Here is a 20,833-nt window from a genome sequence, read left to right as displayed (position 1 = left end):
CAGCCCCAATAATAGTACAGTAAATAAATGATACATATAAATACACAAGACTTTGTTGTTGGTTTTAAATACCAACAGCTTTATTTAAATCCACATGACTACCAATCACAGCAGGAGTAAGGTGAGATGTCAATCAAGTATCTAATGGAATTCACAGATACCGTGAGATCCTGCAGCTGCCTATAGCAATCAAGGGGCGGCACGCTATATCAAATCCAGTTGACTTCAAGAGTACCAATGGCCCTACCAATGATCCAAATCCTGTGCTTAACAACCATGGATGGTCTACAAACCAGAATACTAATACAGTGGCACTATCTCCATAGTTTTCATTTGACCAATATGCAGAGGTGTCGCTAGAGCAGGGGGAAAGTTAACGCTTACCAAGATGCCTAGGATCTCTGTGTCTAGCATAATAACCATATACTCCTTGCATTCTCTGAAGTTAGATAATACTGTCCTTAATGATTCCTGTTTTAATGTACATCTGAGCCCCTAGTCCTCCAGTGACAGCACTTGCTGTATTCCATGGCACAAACACTTTCAGTTTGGGGAGGTAGCCACCAGTGGGGCTGCATCCAGAATATTATATGGAGCAGTGGAAGACAAATAAACCTTACTGAGAACTGCACACAAGAAGAGATACACGGGAAATTTATGATGATCAAATATATGTGGTATTGTATTTTATTTTGACAAGCTTGGTACAGCACACAAAAAAAGCAAGGTTCCACTCTTATAAGGAGTATTAGCAATGAAATCACCAACATAGCATCACCCCTTATGTGCAGAGGCAACCAAAATACACTTTACAGAATCTTGACAGATCAAGACGTGGCATTATTGTCTTCTACACATAGTGGAGAGAATTTATTATAATTGGCAATTGTTATGCCAGTTTTAATTCTTTCCTTGACAGGTACAAGGTGCACTAAAAGGCTCTGTCCCATACCTACAGTGTTGGCCAAAAGTATTGGCCTCCCTGCAGTTCTGTCAGATAATACTCAGTTTCTTCCAGAAAATGATTGCAAGCACAAACTCTTTGGTATTAATATCTTCATTTATTTTGCTTGCAATGAAAAAACACAAAAGAGAATGAAAAAAAGTCAAATCATTGATCATTTTTCACAAAATTCCAAAAATGGGAAGGACAGAAGTATTGGCCTCAGCCTAATATTTGGTAGCACAACCTTTAGACAAAATAACTGTGAACAACCGCTTCCGGTAACCATCAATGAGTTTCTTACAATGCTCTGCTGGAATTTTAGACCATTCTTCTTTGGCAAACTGCTCCAGGTCCCAGAGATGTGAAGGGGGCCTTCTCCAAACTGCCATTTTGAGATCTCTCCACAGGTGTTCTATGGGATTCAGGTCTGGACTCATTGCTGGCCACTTTAGAAATCTCCAGTGCTTTCTCTCAAACCATTTTCTAGTGCTTTTTGAAGTGTGTTTTTGGTCAATGTCCTGCTGGAAGACCCATGACCTCTGAGGGAGACCCAGCTTTCTCACACTGGGCCCTACATTATGCTGCAAAATTTGTTGGTAGTCTTCAGACTTCATAATGCCATGCACAAGGTCAAGCAGTCCAGTGCCAGAGGCAGCAAAGCAACCCCAAAACATCAGGGAACCTCTGCCATGTTTGACTGTAGGGACCGTGTTCTTTTCTTTGAAGGCCTCTTTTTTTCCTGTAAACTCTATGTTGATGCCTTTTCCCAAAAAGCTCTACTTTTGTCTCATCTGACCAGAGAATATTCTTCCAAAACGTTTTCGGCTTTCTCAGGTAAGTTTTAGAAAACTCCAGCCTGGCTTTTTTATGTCTCTAGGTAAGAAGTGGGGTCTTCCTGGATATCCTACCATACAGTCCCTTTTCATTCAGACGCCGACGGATAGTACGGGTTGACACTGAGGTACCCTCGGACTGCAGGGCAGCTTGAACTTGTTTGGATGTTAGTCGAGATTCTTTATCAATCATCCGCACAATCTTGCGTTGAAATCTCTCGTCAATTTTTCTTTTCCGTCCACATCTAAGGAGGTTAGTCACAGTGTCATGGGCTTTAAACTTCTTGATGACACTGCGCACGGTAGACACAGGAACATTCAGGTCTTTGGAGATGGACTTGTAGCCTTGAGATTGCTCATGCTTCCTCACAATTTTGCTTCTCAAGTCCTCAGACAGTTCTTTGGTCTTCTTTCTTTTCTCCATGTTCAATGTGGTACACACAAGGGCACAGGACAGAGGTTGAGTCAACTTTAATCCATTTCAACTGGCTGCAAGTGTGATTTAGTTATTGCCACCGCCTGTTAGGTGCCTCAGGTAAGTAACAGGTGCTGTTAATTACACAAATTAGAGAAGCATCACATGATTTTTCAAACAGTGCCAATACTTTTTTCCACCCCTTTTTTATGTTTGGTGTGGAATTATATCCAATTTGGCTTTTTGACAACTATTTTTGTGGTTTCCCATTGAAGACAAATTAAATGAAGATAATAATACCAAAGAATTTGTGATTGCAAACATTTTCTGGAAGAAAATGAGTATTATCTGACAGAACTGCAGGGGTGCCAATACTTTTGGCCAACACTGTATGTACATGCACCTGATATCAAATGTACATCAGTCAGGAACTGATATAGGTTTATCACATAAACTGGGATAAGTTATAGTAAATTAGGCAAACCAGGGCGTCCCCAATCTACCTAAATTCCAGATCTGTCCTATCAACTGTATAAAAAAGTGTCAACAAAAAATGCACATTGTTGTTATCATACTCTTGGGCCAAAAATAGCAGGGAGTCATGCCAGAGTGGTAAGTACCACTGTTTTTTATGTCATTAATTCCCCTAGACATCTGATCATTATACTATGGGATCTGGGGTCATGGGTACTGTACCTCAAAAATGTTGTTTTTTGCCAAACCTGAAATTTTTGCAATATTTGCAACAAGCACCAAAGGGGCCACGATGGGACATAATACTGTGTGAAGAAGCCTTGATGGGACATAATACTGTGTGGAGAAGCCTTGATGAGACATTATACTGTGTGGAGGGGCCACTATGGGACATTATACAGTGTGGAGGGGACACTATGAAAGTCCTGGTACTCATTTGCATTCAGTTTTCCATTCGAGGAGTCCGCTTGGGGACCGCCCCGAACGGAATATTGAACACATTAAAAAGCAGTTAAGAAACCACACGGACCCAATAGACTATATTTGGGTCCATGCGTTTTCCACGCAGTGTCTGCACCAATCATGTGGAGAGAAAAGTGCTGCATATAGTCTATGGGGTACGCGTGGATTCTTAGATAACCACTTTTTAATGCGCTTGGTATTCCATTCAGGGGTCCCCATGCAGATTCCCCAAATGGAATACTGAATGCAGATGTGAACCAAGCCTAACATTATACTATGTGAAGGGGCCGCTATGGGACATTATACTGTGTGGAGGGACCACTATGGGATATTATACCGTGAGGCAAGGCTGCTATGTGATGTTATGCTGTTGGAAGGCCACTTTCAGACATTATAGTGTGCGTAAATGGGGCTTTATACTGTATGTGGGCCAAGAAAGGGGGAGCTATGCGATGAAGGGGTCCAAATCAAAAGTTTGCTATGAGGCCCAGTTTTTTAAAATTATGATCCGGAGTATAAATATGGTACCATAGTATTTATATTACTACATGAATATCTTGAGGCTAAAAAATATTGCATATTATCTCAGAAAATGTTGGATTCATTTTTCACCTGAGAAGAATTAGGTCAATCTTATTTATCCATATCAGAAATAGTTTGTTGTACAAATGGTTGAACTTTACGTGTCCTGTCAACATTTTTCAAGATGCCACTGAAGATACTAAAGGGGTTATCCAGTTACGAAAATTGATGGCCTATCCTTAATATTAGATATGCAAGAGTCCAACAGACATACTGCCCCAGGACAGCATGGCATCCAGTATTGCTTACATGCTGGGAACCGCACCACTCACTAGCTTTATGATTTGTAGCACTTCCCCATAGGGCTATCAATAGTAGAAACAGGATAACCCCTTTAAACCTGAACCCATGCATAAAGTATATGTTTATTCTCCATACAGTTGTGCATTACATGACTCGTCATTGTAACCAGCCAGTACAGATTGTTCCCGGTTTCTGCAACTTATTTTTATTCATGCTAATAATACTTAATTACTTCCACTTTAATGACAAAATGCACCAGTGCAGATGTTCACAAGCCATGTTTTATTGCCATTCTAAAGAGCAATGAAAGCAAAGTGCTGAGTTGGGGAACAGGCAAAGGAAATGAATAATTTGTCAGATATCTAAAGATGTCAGTGGTATCAGCAAATATCTTTCCCTGCACGACCTTGCCATATTGCAAGCTCAGGTAACTTAGCCTGTTATACCACTGTAGTAGTAGCATATCTACAGCTTTCCCTGCATTCTGCCTCTCGAACTGATTCATAAAATTTACAATGTAAATCATTTCACTTCCTGATACCAGAAGATTTGTGCTTTTAGCATCTCTACTTCTTCAGGCCAAATTTTTGAGTGGACCTGAGGTTATTTTAAGGGAATGACTATTTATGTTCCCTAAATATAAAATTCCAGCTCACCCTGCCATTCATAAGGTTTCGTCCTGGGCTGCACGGATTGAAGACGGACTTGAATCCCCAATGATCACAGAACAGAAAAGCAAGAAGAATCCAGCATCCACCAGGCGAAGAATAAAAATTAACTTTTATTGATCCATGTTAAAAACCATCATAGGATGTCCAAGACTTATTGCAGATATATAGCATAGAAACAGCTACGCGTTTCGGGACTAACAACCTGTCCCTTCCTCTTGGCAATCAAAATTTTCATGTCCTTGGTGATATTATTTGATCATGTGCACCAAATGTTCCACTGAAAATCTATATGTTGGAGAGACCGGCCAGAAACTCAGAATGAGAATCAATTCACAATCGCCATACAATTAAACAACAGAGAATGGATCTTCCCGTGCCAAAACATTTCTACCAGGAAGATCATAATATCACCAAGGACATGAAAATTTTGATTTTAAGAGGGAATTTTAAATCAAGAAAACAGCGACTGATTTATGAGTACAAGTGCATGACCCTATTTAAGACTCTGGACATTGGAAAGAACACATCACTTGGGTTCATGTCTTTCTATACAAATCACTGAACTAAGACAGCCATAAAGATAAAGAATCTGGGAACTGGGAATTGATTATTTGTTTTTATAAGTATATAGTAATAAGCCTCTTCCCCCCTCCCTCCTGTAATCCTACCCCTGTGTCCAGTTATAAATATGCAGCCTCTAGAAAGTGTTTTTAGATATATCTGAAGAAGAAGCCAGAGGAAGCTTCGAAACGTCATATTCTGTCATCATTATGAGTTAGCCATTAAAAAAGGTATCATCTACTAAAGACTTGCAAGTTTTTTGTTTTTTATATTTCATAACCACTGGCTAACACGGTACTAAAACAAACATTTTCCTTATAGTTAAAAACAAACATGCTCAATTGTCAATGGTCCTCTACTCACTACAACTATACTAATTGGAGGCCATATATTAAATCTAAGGTGTTGGAGTTTCAGGATTGTAATAATCCTTCATATCTTCTCACAGTGGTTTACTGATTTTGCTACTGTGCATCCGAAGGGAATAACATGATTTCAACACTAATGATCAGTGATCCCCCTCTGCAAATATCCTCTATCATTTGGCAACAAAATGTACATAATGAGTTACTAATAATAGGATGTGCTGTATGGGCCTGATATATGGTGTCAGGTATAAGACCCAATTATGTTGTAAATTTTCAGGTCAGCAGCTACTGTTCATGTTAATAACAAATCTATATCTGATATTTCTGTCGCAAAGGATATTTAACAACGTGGTTTTGAAACTATACCACAGGCCATTGAATAATTTTCAGGTGTCAAATAAGCTTGACCCTAAATACTGTATTTACAATAATGAAACATTGGGTTGTGCCATGGTTGAAGTTGTAGATATATGATATGTAGATGTGATGCACATAGCAGTACCTGTAGCAGAGTTCCCTCAAAGAAAGGTTCACATAGTTATGCGGTGTAAGGAAAAGGTTCAGAAGGTCATTCATTCCCTCGCAATCTCGCTCTTTAACAATTCTATAAATAGTTTGGGGTCATCCGAAGAGGTTGCGATCTATTATTCTTCTTCTTCATTATTATATTGTTATTCTATATGATTATGTTAGGTATTTGTATTGTCCTATGTTCTATGTAACTTGCTTCATTAGCTTCATTGTGCATGTACTATAATCACCTTCTTCCATAACCCCATAGCCATTGTTCTGTGAAAGTTGTCACTCTGAACTACCAATTGATCTCTGTCTCGATCTGTGATCTGGTCTGGGTTTATATTGATGGTGTCGTTTGTCATCCAACATTGAATGCGACAATGACCTTATGTCTGCTGTTTCTCCCATTTAAACCTTAAACTTGCATGCTCGGCTGGCCTGAGTCCAAGATGTGATGACAGAGCTCTCTATCAAAACAGTCATTCAAAAGAAAAATAACAGATAGCCCTTGTTAAAGAAAGTGCTCATGAGTCATATAATGCAGGTGAAATCTGATAACTAAATCATCTGGTTTCATAAAAATGCACCAGCTTTAGAGAGTATGTCCTATAAAATAGGGAATTTTCAATAAAATTACATATTTTTGAGAATTTTTGGAGTCATTTTGTTATTTTCCATGTCACTGTATTAAAAAAATATTCTAAAGTTTAGCAATTTTTACACTAACCATTGAGCCTAATAATAAGCTGACACCTGAAGTGGAGACAATAACTGATAATACACTATATATACTGTGAGAAGGTGACAGTCAGAGTGTTGGAGTCCTGCTATATCAGCCACCAGGTTTCTGACCTATGTGTGGTCCAGGGCGGATCTAGGGTAGGCTTCAGCCCAGGTGTGGGTCATAGGCTTATTAGTGGCCCATAAAAGGCTGAAGAGCCTGCACTTCAGGGCAGATCCAGGGAGTGAGAAGACGCGTCTGAGCCTGTCCTGATACTCTGAGTCCGGTGAGACTGTGCTTATTTGTTTGTTCAGTATTACTGTTTAGTTAGTAGCTCAGACGAGCAGGATTTTGTTTCTTACTATTTGCCGAAGCTAAGGCTGTATTTTATTTTGCTCATGTTTTGTCCCTGACGTAAAGTTTATTTATTTTGCTGTTTAAAAAAAAACAAAAAAAACCCTTATTTCTAGAAGAATTGTGTCCGTCTCTGACTGGTTGGGTCCGCACCACTGCTTCTACCGAGCTACCTTCCCCACAATACATAGAATGACACCATTCACAATTAGTGATGGTCAGAGCTTAATTACATCCCCTCACTGTACAATGACCTCTGACTAGGTCACAGAGCATTCCCATAATATGCTAATGTATCAACCCCAGACTACAATTCCTGTGGTTCGTGTGGCTGCTGCAAAGCATATCTCTAACATTGTTAGCAGCTCAGACACAATGGCTACCCCATAATTACGTACAAAAACAAGAAATAGATCTAAAAACTGAAGATGTTTCAGTATCTTATTTTAATAAGTACAAAATAGGTGATGTATTCCCTAGAATTGCCACCAGGCAGGCATTTTTATCCAAAAATGATTGGCATACTTTATAGCTAGAATCATTTGGAAAGAACACGAGTTATTGTTAGAGAGTTATACCTTTTTATCTCTTTCACCATCCACTGACAGCTTTTTCAGTACACCAGCCAAAATATTGTGTAAACAACATAATAAATTACTACCTTACTAAAGGGCGACCACTCATCAGAACATAACAGCAGCTTTCAGAAGAACATAATTATCCTTTGCTTCTTAACATTAAGCACAAAAACTCGGTGCTTAAGAATGTTTAGAAAACCAGGAAAACTCTTCACGGCTGGAACCCAATGAAAACCAAAAGTGAGCTATTGAAGGGAAGTGGTAACCACGTGGTGTAAAGACTTGATAACACTGGCCTGGAAAGAAATGTTATGAGCAAGTATAACATTAAATACACGCACTCAATGAGCAAAAAAACAATATATTGTTGTATTATTTCGTTATTTGTCGTATTTTTAGCATTTTACTAGTACTCTGACCATGAATATACATTATCTATTGTACATTATCGTGGGGGAAAGTGGAGGGAATCCAGAGGCGCAGGAGGGTGGAACCTGTACACGGGGGTTGCAGGGGAGGGGGCTGGATCAGCACCAACAGCAATTACAGGTGTATACGCAGGTCGTCCCCAACAACAACACGTGGACAAAGTTGCGGGAAAATACTAATGTGATATATAGTTATATGACCATGCTCACTCCAGTTTTACCAAAGCACATTCATTATATAATGTGCTTTCAAAGAGCTTTCAAGGGGCTCTATCAGCAAAACTATGCTGTATGAGCCCCACATATGCTTGAATAGCTTTTAAAAAGGCTATTCAGGCACCGCTAATCTTATTTTACCCCCCCTCGTTTTAAAATAATACTCTAAAAACGATTATTCAAATGATACTTACCATGCACGGTAGGCGGTCCTGCACTGTCTGTCTGCGCTGTCACGCCTTCCTCTTCTTTTTTTTCCAGCGACGTCCTCCTGTCCTCGCTCTTCCATGCATTGATCTTATTTTCTTCCGAAATGAAGAAGTTTGCGAGTGTACTGCCCATGCGCAATACACTTGCGTAGTTCTAAGGGGTACTTAGAACTACAACAAAAATGGCACCGGCGCGTGCGCAGTTGCGCTCCGGAGGGAGCAATACTGCGCACGCACGGGATTTGAACACAACCCGCCCGAAGAACAGAAGTTCAAGGCGGGGAAGAGCCAAGACAAGAGGGCGTCGCTGGAAGAAGAAAAGAAGAGGAAGGCGTGACAGCAGATGACGTCAGACAGTGCACGACCGCCCACCGCGCACGGTAAGTATAATTTGCATATTTGTTTTTAGGGTATTATTATTGGTATGTCTAGTTTGATTGATAAGCCTTGTGCTGTGCAATGTATAACATGGCAGACATTTTCTTAGTGGGTTATTTAATCACTGTACCCTATTTTTATTATATATATATATATATATATATATATATATATATATATATATATATATATATTGTCTCTGCTGTTTTGTCTGACACCTATCTGTATTGTTTGTTTCATCTATTTATATACCTTTGTATTATTGTCTCCCATTTTGCTTGAATAAATTTTCATACTAATTATGTATAATGTGTAGCTGTTGATCATAAACGCCACTCTCAATTATTCCTGTGTTTAATGTCTTCGAATATAGTCTAGTCTCTTCTTTACCAGTTTTCAATGCTTACTTTCCCTTGGTTCTATATGTGTCGTATCATAGGTTTCTTGGCTCATTTCAACCATGGGTTTTGTGATTGTAATCAGCACCTGGACACTTTACATCCTCATAGATGCCCCATGCTCACATGTATGTTCCCTTTATTTTGGGGTTAGTTTTTTTACATATTATTTTTATAATGATCTAGTCCGCCAGCCCCATAGTACAAGTAACAAGGATAGAAGTGGGAAGATTGGGAGCATCATAAGAATTTGAGCTGCAAGGGCCAAACCGTAAAGGCTGGATGACTGGGTCAGAGCATCTCCAAATCAGTAGGTGTTGGAAGGTTTTACCTATCAGTGATGTGCCTACCATGTAGGCAACTACACAGCTGATATGGGGCTTATGCAGGGAGGGGGACCAGAGGCTGACCTTCTGCTTCCCGACACAGATTCAGTGAATTTTCATACATCCACCAATAAGGGAAGCTCACTGACACAAGAGTTTACAGTTTCTATTAGGTTCCATGGTAGCTATATTAATTCCTCTGCACTGAGATCTTCCTAGTGGTGGCTGTGAGCAGCATATTTTATCAGAACTGTATAGAGATAATTTAGCAATGTATTTATACCAGTTGTCTGGTGACTATACAATTGCAACTTTTCCTCCATCTTCCATGTTTGATGCATATCTTAAAAGTAGGCAGAAAGGGGGCTGTTTTTACCCGAATAATATAATAATAATACATTTTATTTATATAGCGCCAACATATTCCGCAGCACTGTACAATTTATAGGGTTCAGATACAGACATACATAACAAAGAACGTCATTTCACACAATGGGACTGAGGGCCCTTCTCAAAAGAGCTTACAATCTATGAGGTAGAGGGGGTGACACAAGAGGTAGCAGGGGCGGCATTGCTTATACAGTGTTCAGACAATTTTGTGCATTAGGAATTGTGATAGGCTTGTCTGAAAAGATGCGTCTTTAGTTTGCGTTTGAAACTGTAGAAGTTGGGAGTTAATCTTATTGTCCGGGGTAGAGCATTCCAGAGAAGTGGTGCAGCTCGGGAGAAGTCTTGTATACGAGCGTGGGAGGTTCTGATAATAGAGGATGTAAGTGTTAGGTCATTGAGTGAGCGGAGAGCACGGGTTGGGCGGTAGACAGAGATGAGGGAAGAAATGTAGGGAGGTGCGGCTTTATGGAGAGCCTTGTGGATGAGAGTAATAACTTTATATTTTATTCTATAATGAATAGGCAGCCAATGCAGTGACTGGCACAGACCAGAGGCATCGCTGTAGCGTCTAGTCTGATAGATGAGCCTGGCCGCTGCATTCAGAATAGATTGTAGAGGGGAGAGTTTAGTGAGGGGAAGACCAATTAGTAAGGAGTTACAGTAGTCAAGGCGAGAATGAATCAGAGAGACAATAAGTGTCTTTAGTGTATCTCTGGTAAGGAAAGGGCGTATTCTGGAGATGTTTTTGAGGTGGAGGTGACATGAACGTGCGAGTGATTCAATATGAGGGGTGAAGGAAAGGTCTGCGTCAAATATGACCCCAAGGCAGCGGGCATGCTGCCTAGGAGTTATAGTAAGGCCTGAGACTGCAATGGATATATCAGGGACAGATCTGTTAGATGGTGGAAACAGTAGTAGTTCAGTCTTAGAGAGACACATTTACTGGTCCAAATAATGGCTGAAACCTAAGATCGCCCCTAACTGGCACAGATTTCAATTTGTGGTGCACAGACTGCCTGAGATGTGCTAAAATTACCTTATTAAAGACCAAGTATACCCATTCATGGTGATGCTATTCTTTATTGCAATGTTTTCAGCAATGGTTTGGTGAACATGACAAAAAGTGCACATATGGGAGGTTCTTATAAGATCTGTCACTAATGTCTTCTAAATACTGCAGGATTACAATGGTGTCTCTGAGCCCATTCTGAAAAGACCCTCCTTGTATTGGCGTCACAAGGAGGTCCTATATAATATTAATCAGGTTGTTGTAATGTCATTGCTGATCAGTGTATACTGTCAACTGATGTGCTGCTTAGTTTACACAGTTAAGCTTCACCTGTAAAAATTATATTTCCTCTACAAGGTCATTAATAAATATATTAAAAACTGTGTCTGCACAGAGCTTGCTCTATTGATTTGCATTTTAGGAGATATCATTTGTAAACCATGCACTGTAGCTAGACGAAACCTGGCAGCTATTAGCTATATTTAGGTAAACTGATCAGTATGTACTTTGGTTTCAAAGTCTTCAGGATTTACAGAAAAAATGAACTTCTATTTGACTCATTCTGGAAACATAAAAACAATTTTTCAATCAGAACTGTTAGAAAGACGTGACGTGGATGTGACCAGCTGTCACGGCCACTGCTCTGTGTATATATACAGTCCTATGAAAAAGTTTGGGCACCCCTATTAATCTTAATCATTTTTAGTTCTAAATATTTTGGTGTTTGCAGCAGCCATTTCAGTTTGATATATCTAATAACTGATGGACACAGTAATATTTCAGGATTGAAATGAGGTTTATTGTACTAACAGAAAATGTGCAATATGCATTAAACCAAAATTTGACCGGTGCAAAAGTATGGGCACCTCAACAGAAAAGTGACATTAATATTTAGTAGATCCTCCTTTTGCAAAGATAACAGCCTCTAGTCGCTTCCTGTAGCTTTTAATCAGTTCCTGGATCCTGGATGAAGGTATTTGGACCATTCCTCTTTACAAAACAATTCAAGTTTAGTTAAGTCTTTTATGGTCACCGAGCATGGACAGCTCGCTCTCAAATGATCTGAAAACAAAGATTGTTCAACATAGTTGTTCAGGGGAAGGATACAAAAAGTTGTCTCAGAGATTTAACCTGTCAGTTTCCACTGTGAGGAACATAGTAAGGAAATGGAAGACCACAGGGACAGTTCTTGTTAAGCCCAGAAGTGGCAGGCCAAGAAAAATACCAGAAAGGCAAAGAAGAATGGTGAGAACAGTCAAGGACAATCCACAGACCACCTCCAAAGAGCTGCAGCATCATCTTGCTGCAGATGGTGTCACTGTGCATCGGTCAACAATACAGCGCACTTTGCACAAGGAGAAGCTGTATGGGAGAGTGATGAGAAAGAAGCCGTTTCTGCAAGCACGCCACAAACAGAGTTGCCTGAGGTATGCAAAAGCACATTTGGACAAGCCAGCTTAATTTTGGAAGAAGGTCCTGTGGACTGATGAAACAAAGATTGAGTTGTTTGGTCATACAAAAAGGCGTTATGCATGGCGTCCAAAAAAAACAGCATTCCAAGAAAAACACTTGCTACCCACTGTAAAATTTGGTGGAGGTTCCATCATGCTTTGGGGCTGTGTGGCCAATGCCGACACCGGGAATCTTGTTAAAGTTGAGGGTCACATGGATTCCACTCAGTATCAGCAGATTCTTGAGAATAATGTTCAAGAATCAGTGACGAAGTTGAAGTTACGCCGGGGATGGATATTTCAGCAAGACAATGATCCAAAACACTGCTCCAAATCAACTCAGGCATTCATGCAGAGGAACAATGACAATGTTCTGGAATGGCCATCCCAGTCCCCAGACCTGAATATCATTGAACATCTGTGGGATGATATGAAGCGGGCTGTCCATGCTCGGCGACCATCAAACTTAACTGAACTTGAATTGTTTTGTAAAGAGGAATGGTCCAAATTACCTTCATCCAGGATCCAGGAACTGATTAAAAGCTACAGGAAGCGACTAGAGGCTGTTATCTTTGCAAAAGGAGGATCTGCTAAATAGTAATGTCACTTTTCTGTTGAGGTGCCCATACTTTTGCACCGGTCAAATTTTGGTTTAATGCATATTGCACATTTTCTGTTAGTACAATAAACCTCATTTCAATCCTGAAATATTACTGTGTCCATCAGTTATTAGATCTATCAAATTGAAATGGCTGTTGCAAACACCAAAATATTTAGAACTAAAAATTATTAAGATTAATAGGGGGGCCCAAACTTTTTCATAGGACTGTATATATATATATATAACAGAGTGGAGAGAGTGTCAGAAGTAAGTTTGTGTTGATGTTACTGATTATTTCGCACTTCCTCTGATCCGTCAGAACAATAAATCCCCCAAAAAACAGATCTTGTCTGTTGAGCATCCACCTTCACCCAGTCAGTGATCCATCAGTATTGCTGATGCCAAAAATAAACAGGAGTGGATCCAAAGCAGAGATGACACGTGAATGGAATATTTGCTACCAATTCATAAGCCAATTCTGATGGGACCATACAGGCCTTACAACTGCTACACAGACAGGATTCATTGTGCGTTTCAGTTTTCCTTCTTTGTTGAGGTAGAAGCAGCAGGAGGAGGCAAGGTGGCAGGTGGAAGATGGCAAGGTGACATAACATGAACGTAGCAGCAGCTGAGGAGGTCACAGAGTGGCAAGGTGACATAATGTGGAGGTGGCAGCAGCATGAGGAGGCCGTAGAGAAACCTGGTGACAAAATAGGGAGGTGGGTGGCATAAACAGTACCCTCTGATGGTGGTGGCTGTAAGAAGGAGCACTTGGCATCAGATTTGTGGCATCAGGCAAGTGACATCATCAGAATAGTAGCTAAGGCAGGTAGCCAAAAGAAACCAGTCTCTTTTGTCAAAATATGGGTGAGGCAGCATAGATGATTTAATCTGATGCATCAGGCGATAGTGGGTGGAAATTCTGGCTGATCCACGCCTGATTCATCTTGACAAATGTCAATCTCTCCACATTTTGGGTGGACAAGCAAGTTGTCCTTGGGGTTACTGCCGCACTAAACACCCACTCTGATGCCACACTACTGCCCAGGCAGGACAGCTTTTCCAGGGCACACTCGGCGAGTAGCGGCCACAAATCCAGTTAGTCTGCCCAGTAGTCCAGCGGATCTTCGATGACAGGTGACAGGGTGCACTCCAAGTATGCCACCACCTGCTGGTTCAGGTTCTGCTCTACGTCTAGCTGTTGGTGAGTAGTTTCTTCACTATGCTAACTCTAGGCGACTCTAGGCTGAGGCTTATGCTGATGGAGCTATATACTGCACCTGGCCCCCACAGCAGTCTTGGCAGTGCAAGGTGAGCACCCATGGCCTATGGTCAGACCTGCAAGAGTATGGCACATATAGGCAGCAGCCAACTGACTAAATAGGATGTCTCTACAGTAGTTCAGTTTGTCTTCCCTCTCAACGGGTGTAAAAAAGGCCCCCACTTTTAACTGGTAATGAGTGTCTAACATGGTGAAGAGCCAGTAGTCATCCCTCTGCTGAATGGTGGCAATTCAGTTGTCACTACGCAAGCAAGTGAGCATGTATCGGGCCATTTGTACAAGTGACTCAGAGGGACTCCCTGCATCCATCTACCCTGCGTACTGCCACGGGTCATCTGTCTCATTCTCCTCATCTCCCTCTTGCTCTTCCGGATGCTCCTTCTCCCCCTCTCCTGTCACCTGTGTAGAAAAACCACACATTTTGCTACACATTGCTTCTGCTCCAATGTCCTCCTCCTCCAGTTCAGGCCCCATAGGGCTCATGTGGCCGTGAGATGTAGGCGCAACATTTCTAGTCCCCTGACCAAATGCTCACTATACCCTTTGCTAAATTCCATGAAGTGTGTAGTTTTCAAAATGGGGTCACTTTTTTGGGTTTTAATTGTTCTGGTACTTAATGGTCTTTGCAAATGAGAAACTTGGAGAAATGGTACCTAGCAACTATTCAGGTAAAATCTGTCCTCCAATCTGGCCTTTAAATGTGTGTCATGACTCAGACAAGTATCACAATATATCACAGCCGTTACATGTTGTGCTGTCATGTAGTTTTATATTGTTGTAGTCACTGTTACGTAACCGTGATGGTAATCATGTACATGAGGGTTTTATGGTATGGATCTCTGCTGCATTATAGATCCTACATGACCTCACAGAATGCATTATTTAGAAATCACTGCACACACCATTCGGTTCTTGAGTGAAATAGTGCAAATATTTATTTTCCGTTTTTTCACATTGAAGAACATTGTTTCAAATATCACAAAGCCATATTTGTATAAACAAAAAGTATTGTAGGATAAATAGTAGCAGGCAATGTTTCATTCAGAATTACGAACTTCCTCAGGCATGATCCTGAATCCATAATGAATTTTCAAGGGCATACCTTGGGATTCTTCAAGTTTAAGGCAGTTTGTGTCAGGTGTGGAAGGATGTTCTCTCTTCCACTATATCAGTCCCTATGCTCCTTGTATATAACTCCCACCCTAACAAGGGCAATCCCAAGTGCTATCCTTGTTAATGCCCTAATGCACACAGGCATCTAAAATAGATGGGACACACAGACACTCCATCCCAACATGTTTCTTGTCCATCTAATGCAGGGATAGGGAACCTTCGGCTCTCCAGCTGCTGTGAAACTACAACTCCCATCATGCTCCATTCACTTCCATGGGAGTTCCAAGAGCAGCAGAGCAAGTATGCATGCTGGGAGTTGTAGTTTTGCAACAGTTGGAGAGCCGTACGTTCCCTACCCCTGATCTAATGAGTCAGGCATTCATCAGAGGATCAGCTCAATCACTTGTCCCAGGATTCAGTAGAATGCCATTGGATCAAATTAGCATACCTCTGTCTAGGGAAGCATGGACATCAGTACTGTGGTGAGACAGGACAATTGGCATCATAGACTTTCCATGATATCACATTTGGTGTAAAATGTGTACAATTCTTAACCTGAGCCATCTATTGCTTGAGTGTTTGCATTCAGTATCTCAGCACAACTGTGGGTCAGAGACAAGTTCAGGATCTCAGATTTCTCCAAGTTTGCTTCATATCCTGAAAGCAGTCCGTAATCTCGAAGCAAAGTAGTGAGGGACGGCAAAGCAGTTTTGGGGTTGGTAATCACGAACAGCACAACGTCAGCGAACACTGTTGAAGAAGTAGTCAATCCACCCGATTTCATGCACTGAATATTCGAGTCTTGCCTAACATGTTGAAGAAGGGTCTCAAGCACCAGGACGAAGAGTGTGGGCGAGAGAGGGCATCCTTGTCTCGTCCCGTTTGAGATTTGGAAGGTGTCAGAGAGGGTACCATTGATCCGGAGGTGTGCATCGGGATTCGAATAAAGCGTAAATATGGTGTCAACGAAAGGGAGCGGGAACCCGAACTTCAGAAGTGTCAACCTCATGAACATCTAGTCTACCCTATCCAATGCCTTTTCCGCATCTACTCCTAAGAGCCGTAGCGGAGTATTGCAGTTCCTTGCCTCAAAGATCAATGGAAGGAGTCTCGCTGTATTGTCTTTACCTTCGCGTCTTGTGACGAAGCCGGATTGTTCTGGGTCTACCAAGTTAGGAATGAGGGTCCGTATTTTAGAAGCGAGTAGCTTGACCCAAATTTTCAGATCCAAGTTGAGCAGGGAAATTGGTCTGTAATTTCCACAGAGGGTTGGATCCTCCCTGCTTGGGAATTAATGCTATATGGGCTTCTTGTGTTTGGGCTGGGAGTTTGTCACCTTGGAGGAGCGCATTACACATCTGTGCCAGGTGTGGTACGAGAGTGGAATGAAATTTCCTGTAATATATGAGTGGTAGACCGTCAGGTCCAGGGCTCTTCCCAGCTGGAAAGCTGTTAATCACGTCAATCAGCTCTTTGTGGGAGATCGGGTCCAGAAGGATCGCTGCTTCTTCTTCTGAAAGGCTCGGTAGTGAGAGCTTGCTCATGAATGTGTTAATCAATCGCAAGCAAACATCCTCTTTCTCCATGAAAGGCTCTCATTTGAGGTTATACAGTTTCAAGTAGAACTGGACAAATTCTCCTGCTATGTCCGACGTCTGAGTTAGGAAAATACCCGAGGTCGCCTGTACCTTGGAGATATATGATTTGCTTTTGACTTTATGAATAAGCGAGGACATTATTCTTGTGCCTTTGTTGTCATGAGCATAAAGAAGTTTACGGTGTTGAAGGTGATGTTTTGCTTCCCTCATATTCAACATGTCTAGCAGTTTCTCCCTACAGGATACCAATTCCGCCAAGGTCGAGTCAGCCTTGGATCTCTTATGTTGTCTCTCTAGTCTAGCTATAGTGTTAAGGAGATCGTCAAGAGTACATTGTCGGGCTTTCTTCACCTTCGACGTTAAAGAAATCAGTAGTCCTCTAATAAACGTCCAAAGATATCAAAAAAGAAAGTTCAGCTCACCCACATGAGTCTTGATTCCATCGGCTGTGTAACTTATAGTCCGGGGTGCACGGCACAGACACTCCGAGAGTGTCAAGTGTTCAAATAAACATATAGAAGAAGATGTCCGGCAGCTCTCCGATAAAATATAACTTTTAATGATAATATGTCATAAAATAACAAAAAATGACATAACACAGAAAAAAGGAAAATAATAAACCCCCTAAAAAACGCAGACGCGTTTCGGAACACAATGTTCCTTCCTCAGAGCGTTTTTTAGGGGGTTTATTATTTTCCTTTTTTCTGTGTTATGTCATTTTTTGTTATTTTATGACATATTATCATTAAAAGTTATATCTTATCGGAGAGCTGCCGGACATCTTCCTCTATATGTTTATTTTTTTCTAATAAACGCCTTGTGAGCTTCCCAGACTATTGGGGGAGAAACATCCGGTGAGACATTAATGTCAAAATATTCTTTAAGATGCTTATTAAGAAAGTCCACATGTTCTTGGGAGTCTAGGATCGACTCATTAAGTCGCCAGGACCAGTGGCCTTTAGAGACCTGCCGGCGCAGTAAAGAAAGTGAAACTGGCGAGTGGTCAGAAACTGTCGCGGAGCCAATCTTAGCTTTCAAGGACAGTGGGAGGAGATCCTTCGAGATAAAGAGGTAGTCTATTCGGTGGTACGAACTTCCAGTAGGCGAGTAAAAGGTGTAGTCTCTGGAATTGCGGTGTAGGTATCTCCAGGAGTCTATTAGATTCAGGTCTTGAAGTGCTTTGGTGATAGCACTAATCGACCTTTGGGTGAGAAGGGCTCTGGAGGCAGAAGAGTCAATGCTGTGATTAAGGGCCACATTAAGATCCCTGCCCAACACTAAGAGGCCGTCCTTAAAGAGAGAGAGTGCCTGAAGAGTGTGAAACAACCACGAGGTCTGATTTTTGTTAGTGGCGTATAGAGAAGCAAAAGTATACTGTACAGTGGCAATGGTTCCTTTAACAAACAGAGCTCGTCCTTCAGGATCTGCATATTGCTCCTTGCAGATGAATGGGATCTTGGAGCTTACTAATATCAAAACACCCCTAGATGCAGAGTGTGGGTGTGCAGAATGGAAACTCTGTGAAAATAGGCTGGTCAGTAATTTTGGAATCTTTGCGGATTTAAAATGTGTTTCTTGCAGAAAGACAACATCCGCCTCCCATTTGCCGAGGAGGTGGAGAATGTGATGTCGCTTTTGTGGAGAGTTAAGTCCGTTGACATTTCGCGTCAGACAGGACATCTCGGCTTCTTGGGATGAGATCATGGTGGGATCTATGTATCTGGGGACTTCCACAGCAATGAATGAAGAGCAGTGGATATGTCATACACTGAAGTCAGATGAGGGGGTAGAGAGGGGGGGAGGGTAGGAGAAGTCAAAGCCCAAGGAAAAAAAAAAAAATCAGAAAGCAACAATTCTTGCTATGGAGCAAATGGGTAAGTATTGTCACTACAAACAATTAATAGTTGGTACTTATGAGTCTAAATTCTTATGACATATAGTATTATGCAATACAACTATATCTATGAGATAAAGAAAATGCAATTAAAGTAAAGATATGCAAATACTTCTGTAAATATCAAAACGTAAGAACAATATATAAAAGGACTAGGTGGGCGCTATACGCAGCCCCCATACTGGCTATAGTAATAAATGCAGGGCAATGCAAACAATTGAAATGGTACTCTGCTATATAAAACAGCGGGATTAAGGATACTATGGATAGAAACAGGTTTTCTAAGGAGTTCGAACTCCCATAAAGAAGACAGATCATGTGCATTCAAAAGGTAACTGGCATTACTATAGAGAATCAAGAGTCTCTTTGTCTGTTGTCAGGCGTGCGTAGTTTGGCTTTCTTGGCTTTGGGTGACCTTTGGCGCTTCGGCGTGCGAGTATTATCCGAGCTCCTCAACATCGGAGCATCAATGGATTCCTCTGGTATAGGTAGCCAGGACAGAACGTGCACAGGAGGGATGTCTAAGGTCTCCCACACCACTTCCAGATCCCTTGGAGTGTACACATTCAAACGTCTGCCATTTTTTATGATGGAAAGGCCAAAGGTAAAAAGCCAAGCATACTGGGTGTTTTGTGCCTTCAGAACCTCCAACAGTGGGCGCATCACCCTCCTCTTTTGCAATGTCGCAGGAGCAAGGTCTTAAAAAATCTGTAATTTCGCTTCTTCATAGGTAAGATCTCTTTTGTCTCTTGCAGCGTGGAGGATCTCCGAGGTATGTGCTGAGGACAGCAGTCCACAAATTACATCTCTAGGGGGATCTCCATTGTCTGGTTTGGGACGGATAGCCCTGTGTATGCGTTCTATTTCTATCTTGGCTGATCTCTCCTCACCAACCAAAGGTTGGAAAATCGACATCATAATGTCAGGTAACATGTCAGGAGGGAATTTTTCAGGGAGACCCCTGATTCGCACATTTCTACGTCTGTTCCTATTTTTCAGATCTTCTAATAGCAAATAGGTCTTGTTGAAGTGTTCTGAGTGCGAGTCAACTTTGTTAGATAAGGTGGATGTCACCTTCTGTGTTTTAGCTTGTTTAGTTTCCAGTATGTCTACCCTTTTGCCCAGTGCTTTCATATTAGAGCGCAGTTCAGCAAGCTCCGAGAGAATGGGAGCCAAGGCCTGCGACAAAGTCTTCCTAAGGAAATCTCTAGTGATAACTGTGGGATTAGAGTCCATAGAGTCCTCATCATCAGTGTCAGCTCCATCTCCCCCTAACGCACTATTACTTTCCGGCAGAGCTTTTCCCATAGACAGAGATCGTTGGGCATTTTGTTTTTTCAAAAACTTCTGCATATCTGCCTGAGAAGTAGACGATTTCTGTTGTAAAGGTGTTTCAACTGACCTGTCTTTCCCTGTTTTTACCATCTCAATAGTCAACAATCTAATTCAAGTATTGGGGAAGCGTGCGGCAGGGTTAAGTCACTAGCCTCACATGTTCTCCCCTCAGGGTTTAGCACTGTACAGAGTATTAAAAAGCACAAGTAGGTGGAAGGTGGGTGATGTTAGCAAGTTACTTGCTCGTGCATCGTTGTAGTTAGCAACTACTAATGTTGTGCTAGGAAGCAGTCTCTTGTACTTCTATAAACAGGAAGAATATGTGATCCACTAGTGGGCGATAGCCACTACTGTCATCCAAGAAAGAAAAGTTAGTTTTCAAGTGCCATTTATAAGAGGAGTGTTCCTCTGGTGAAAGATGGCTAGGTGGTACTGACTGTCTATGTGTGGTGATGATAGGAAGTGTGGATAGGAAGGGGAG

The 20,833-nt window shown here is 41.4% G+C and overlaps 1 protein-coding gene across 1 annotated transcript in view; it reads right to left on the bottom strand.

Annotated features, from left to right (window-relative positions):
• CCDC122 (coiled-coil domain containing 122) overlaps positions 1-14,895 on the bottom strand; it is a 49,017-nt gene extending 34,122 nt beyond the window's left edge. The window contains exon 1 of the mRNA XM_075263134.1: positions 14,726-14,895. Coding sequence (XP_075119235.1) covers positions 14,726-14,895 — 170 coding nt within the window. The remainder of the gene's footprint in view (positions 1-14,725) is intronic.
• Positions 14,896-20,833: the final 5,938 nt, after the last annotated feature.

This window comes from Leptodactylus fuscus, chromosome 2, assembly GCF_031893055.1.
Source record: "Leptodactylus fuscus isolate aLepFus1 chromosome 2, aLepFus1.hap2, whole genome shotgun sequence".
In the NCBI taxonomy this organism is placed as follows: domain Eukaryota; kingdom Metazoa; phylum Chordata; class Amphibia; order Anura; family Leptodactylidae; genus Leptodactylus; species Leptodactylus fuscus.
Note: the sequence above shows the minus strand (reverse complement) of the source record. Positions and strands in the feature narration are given on the sequence as shown.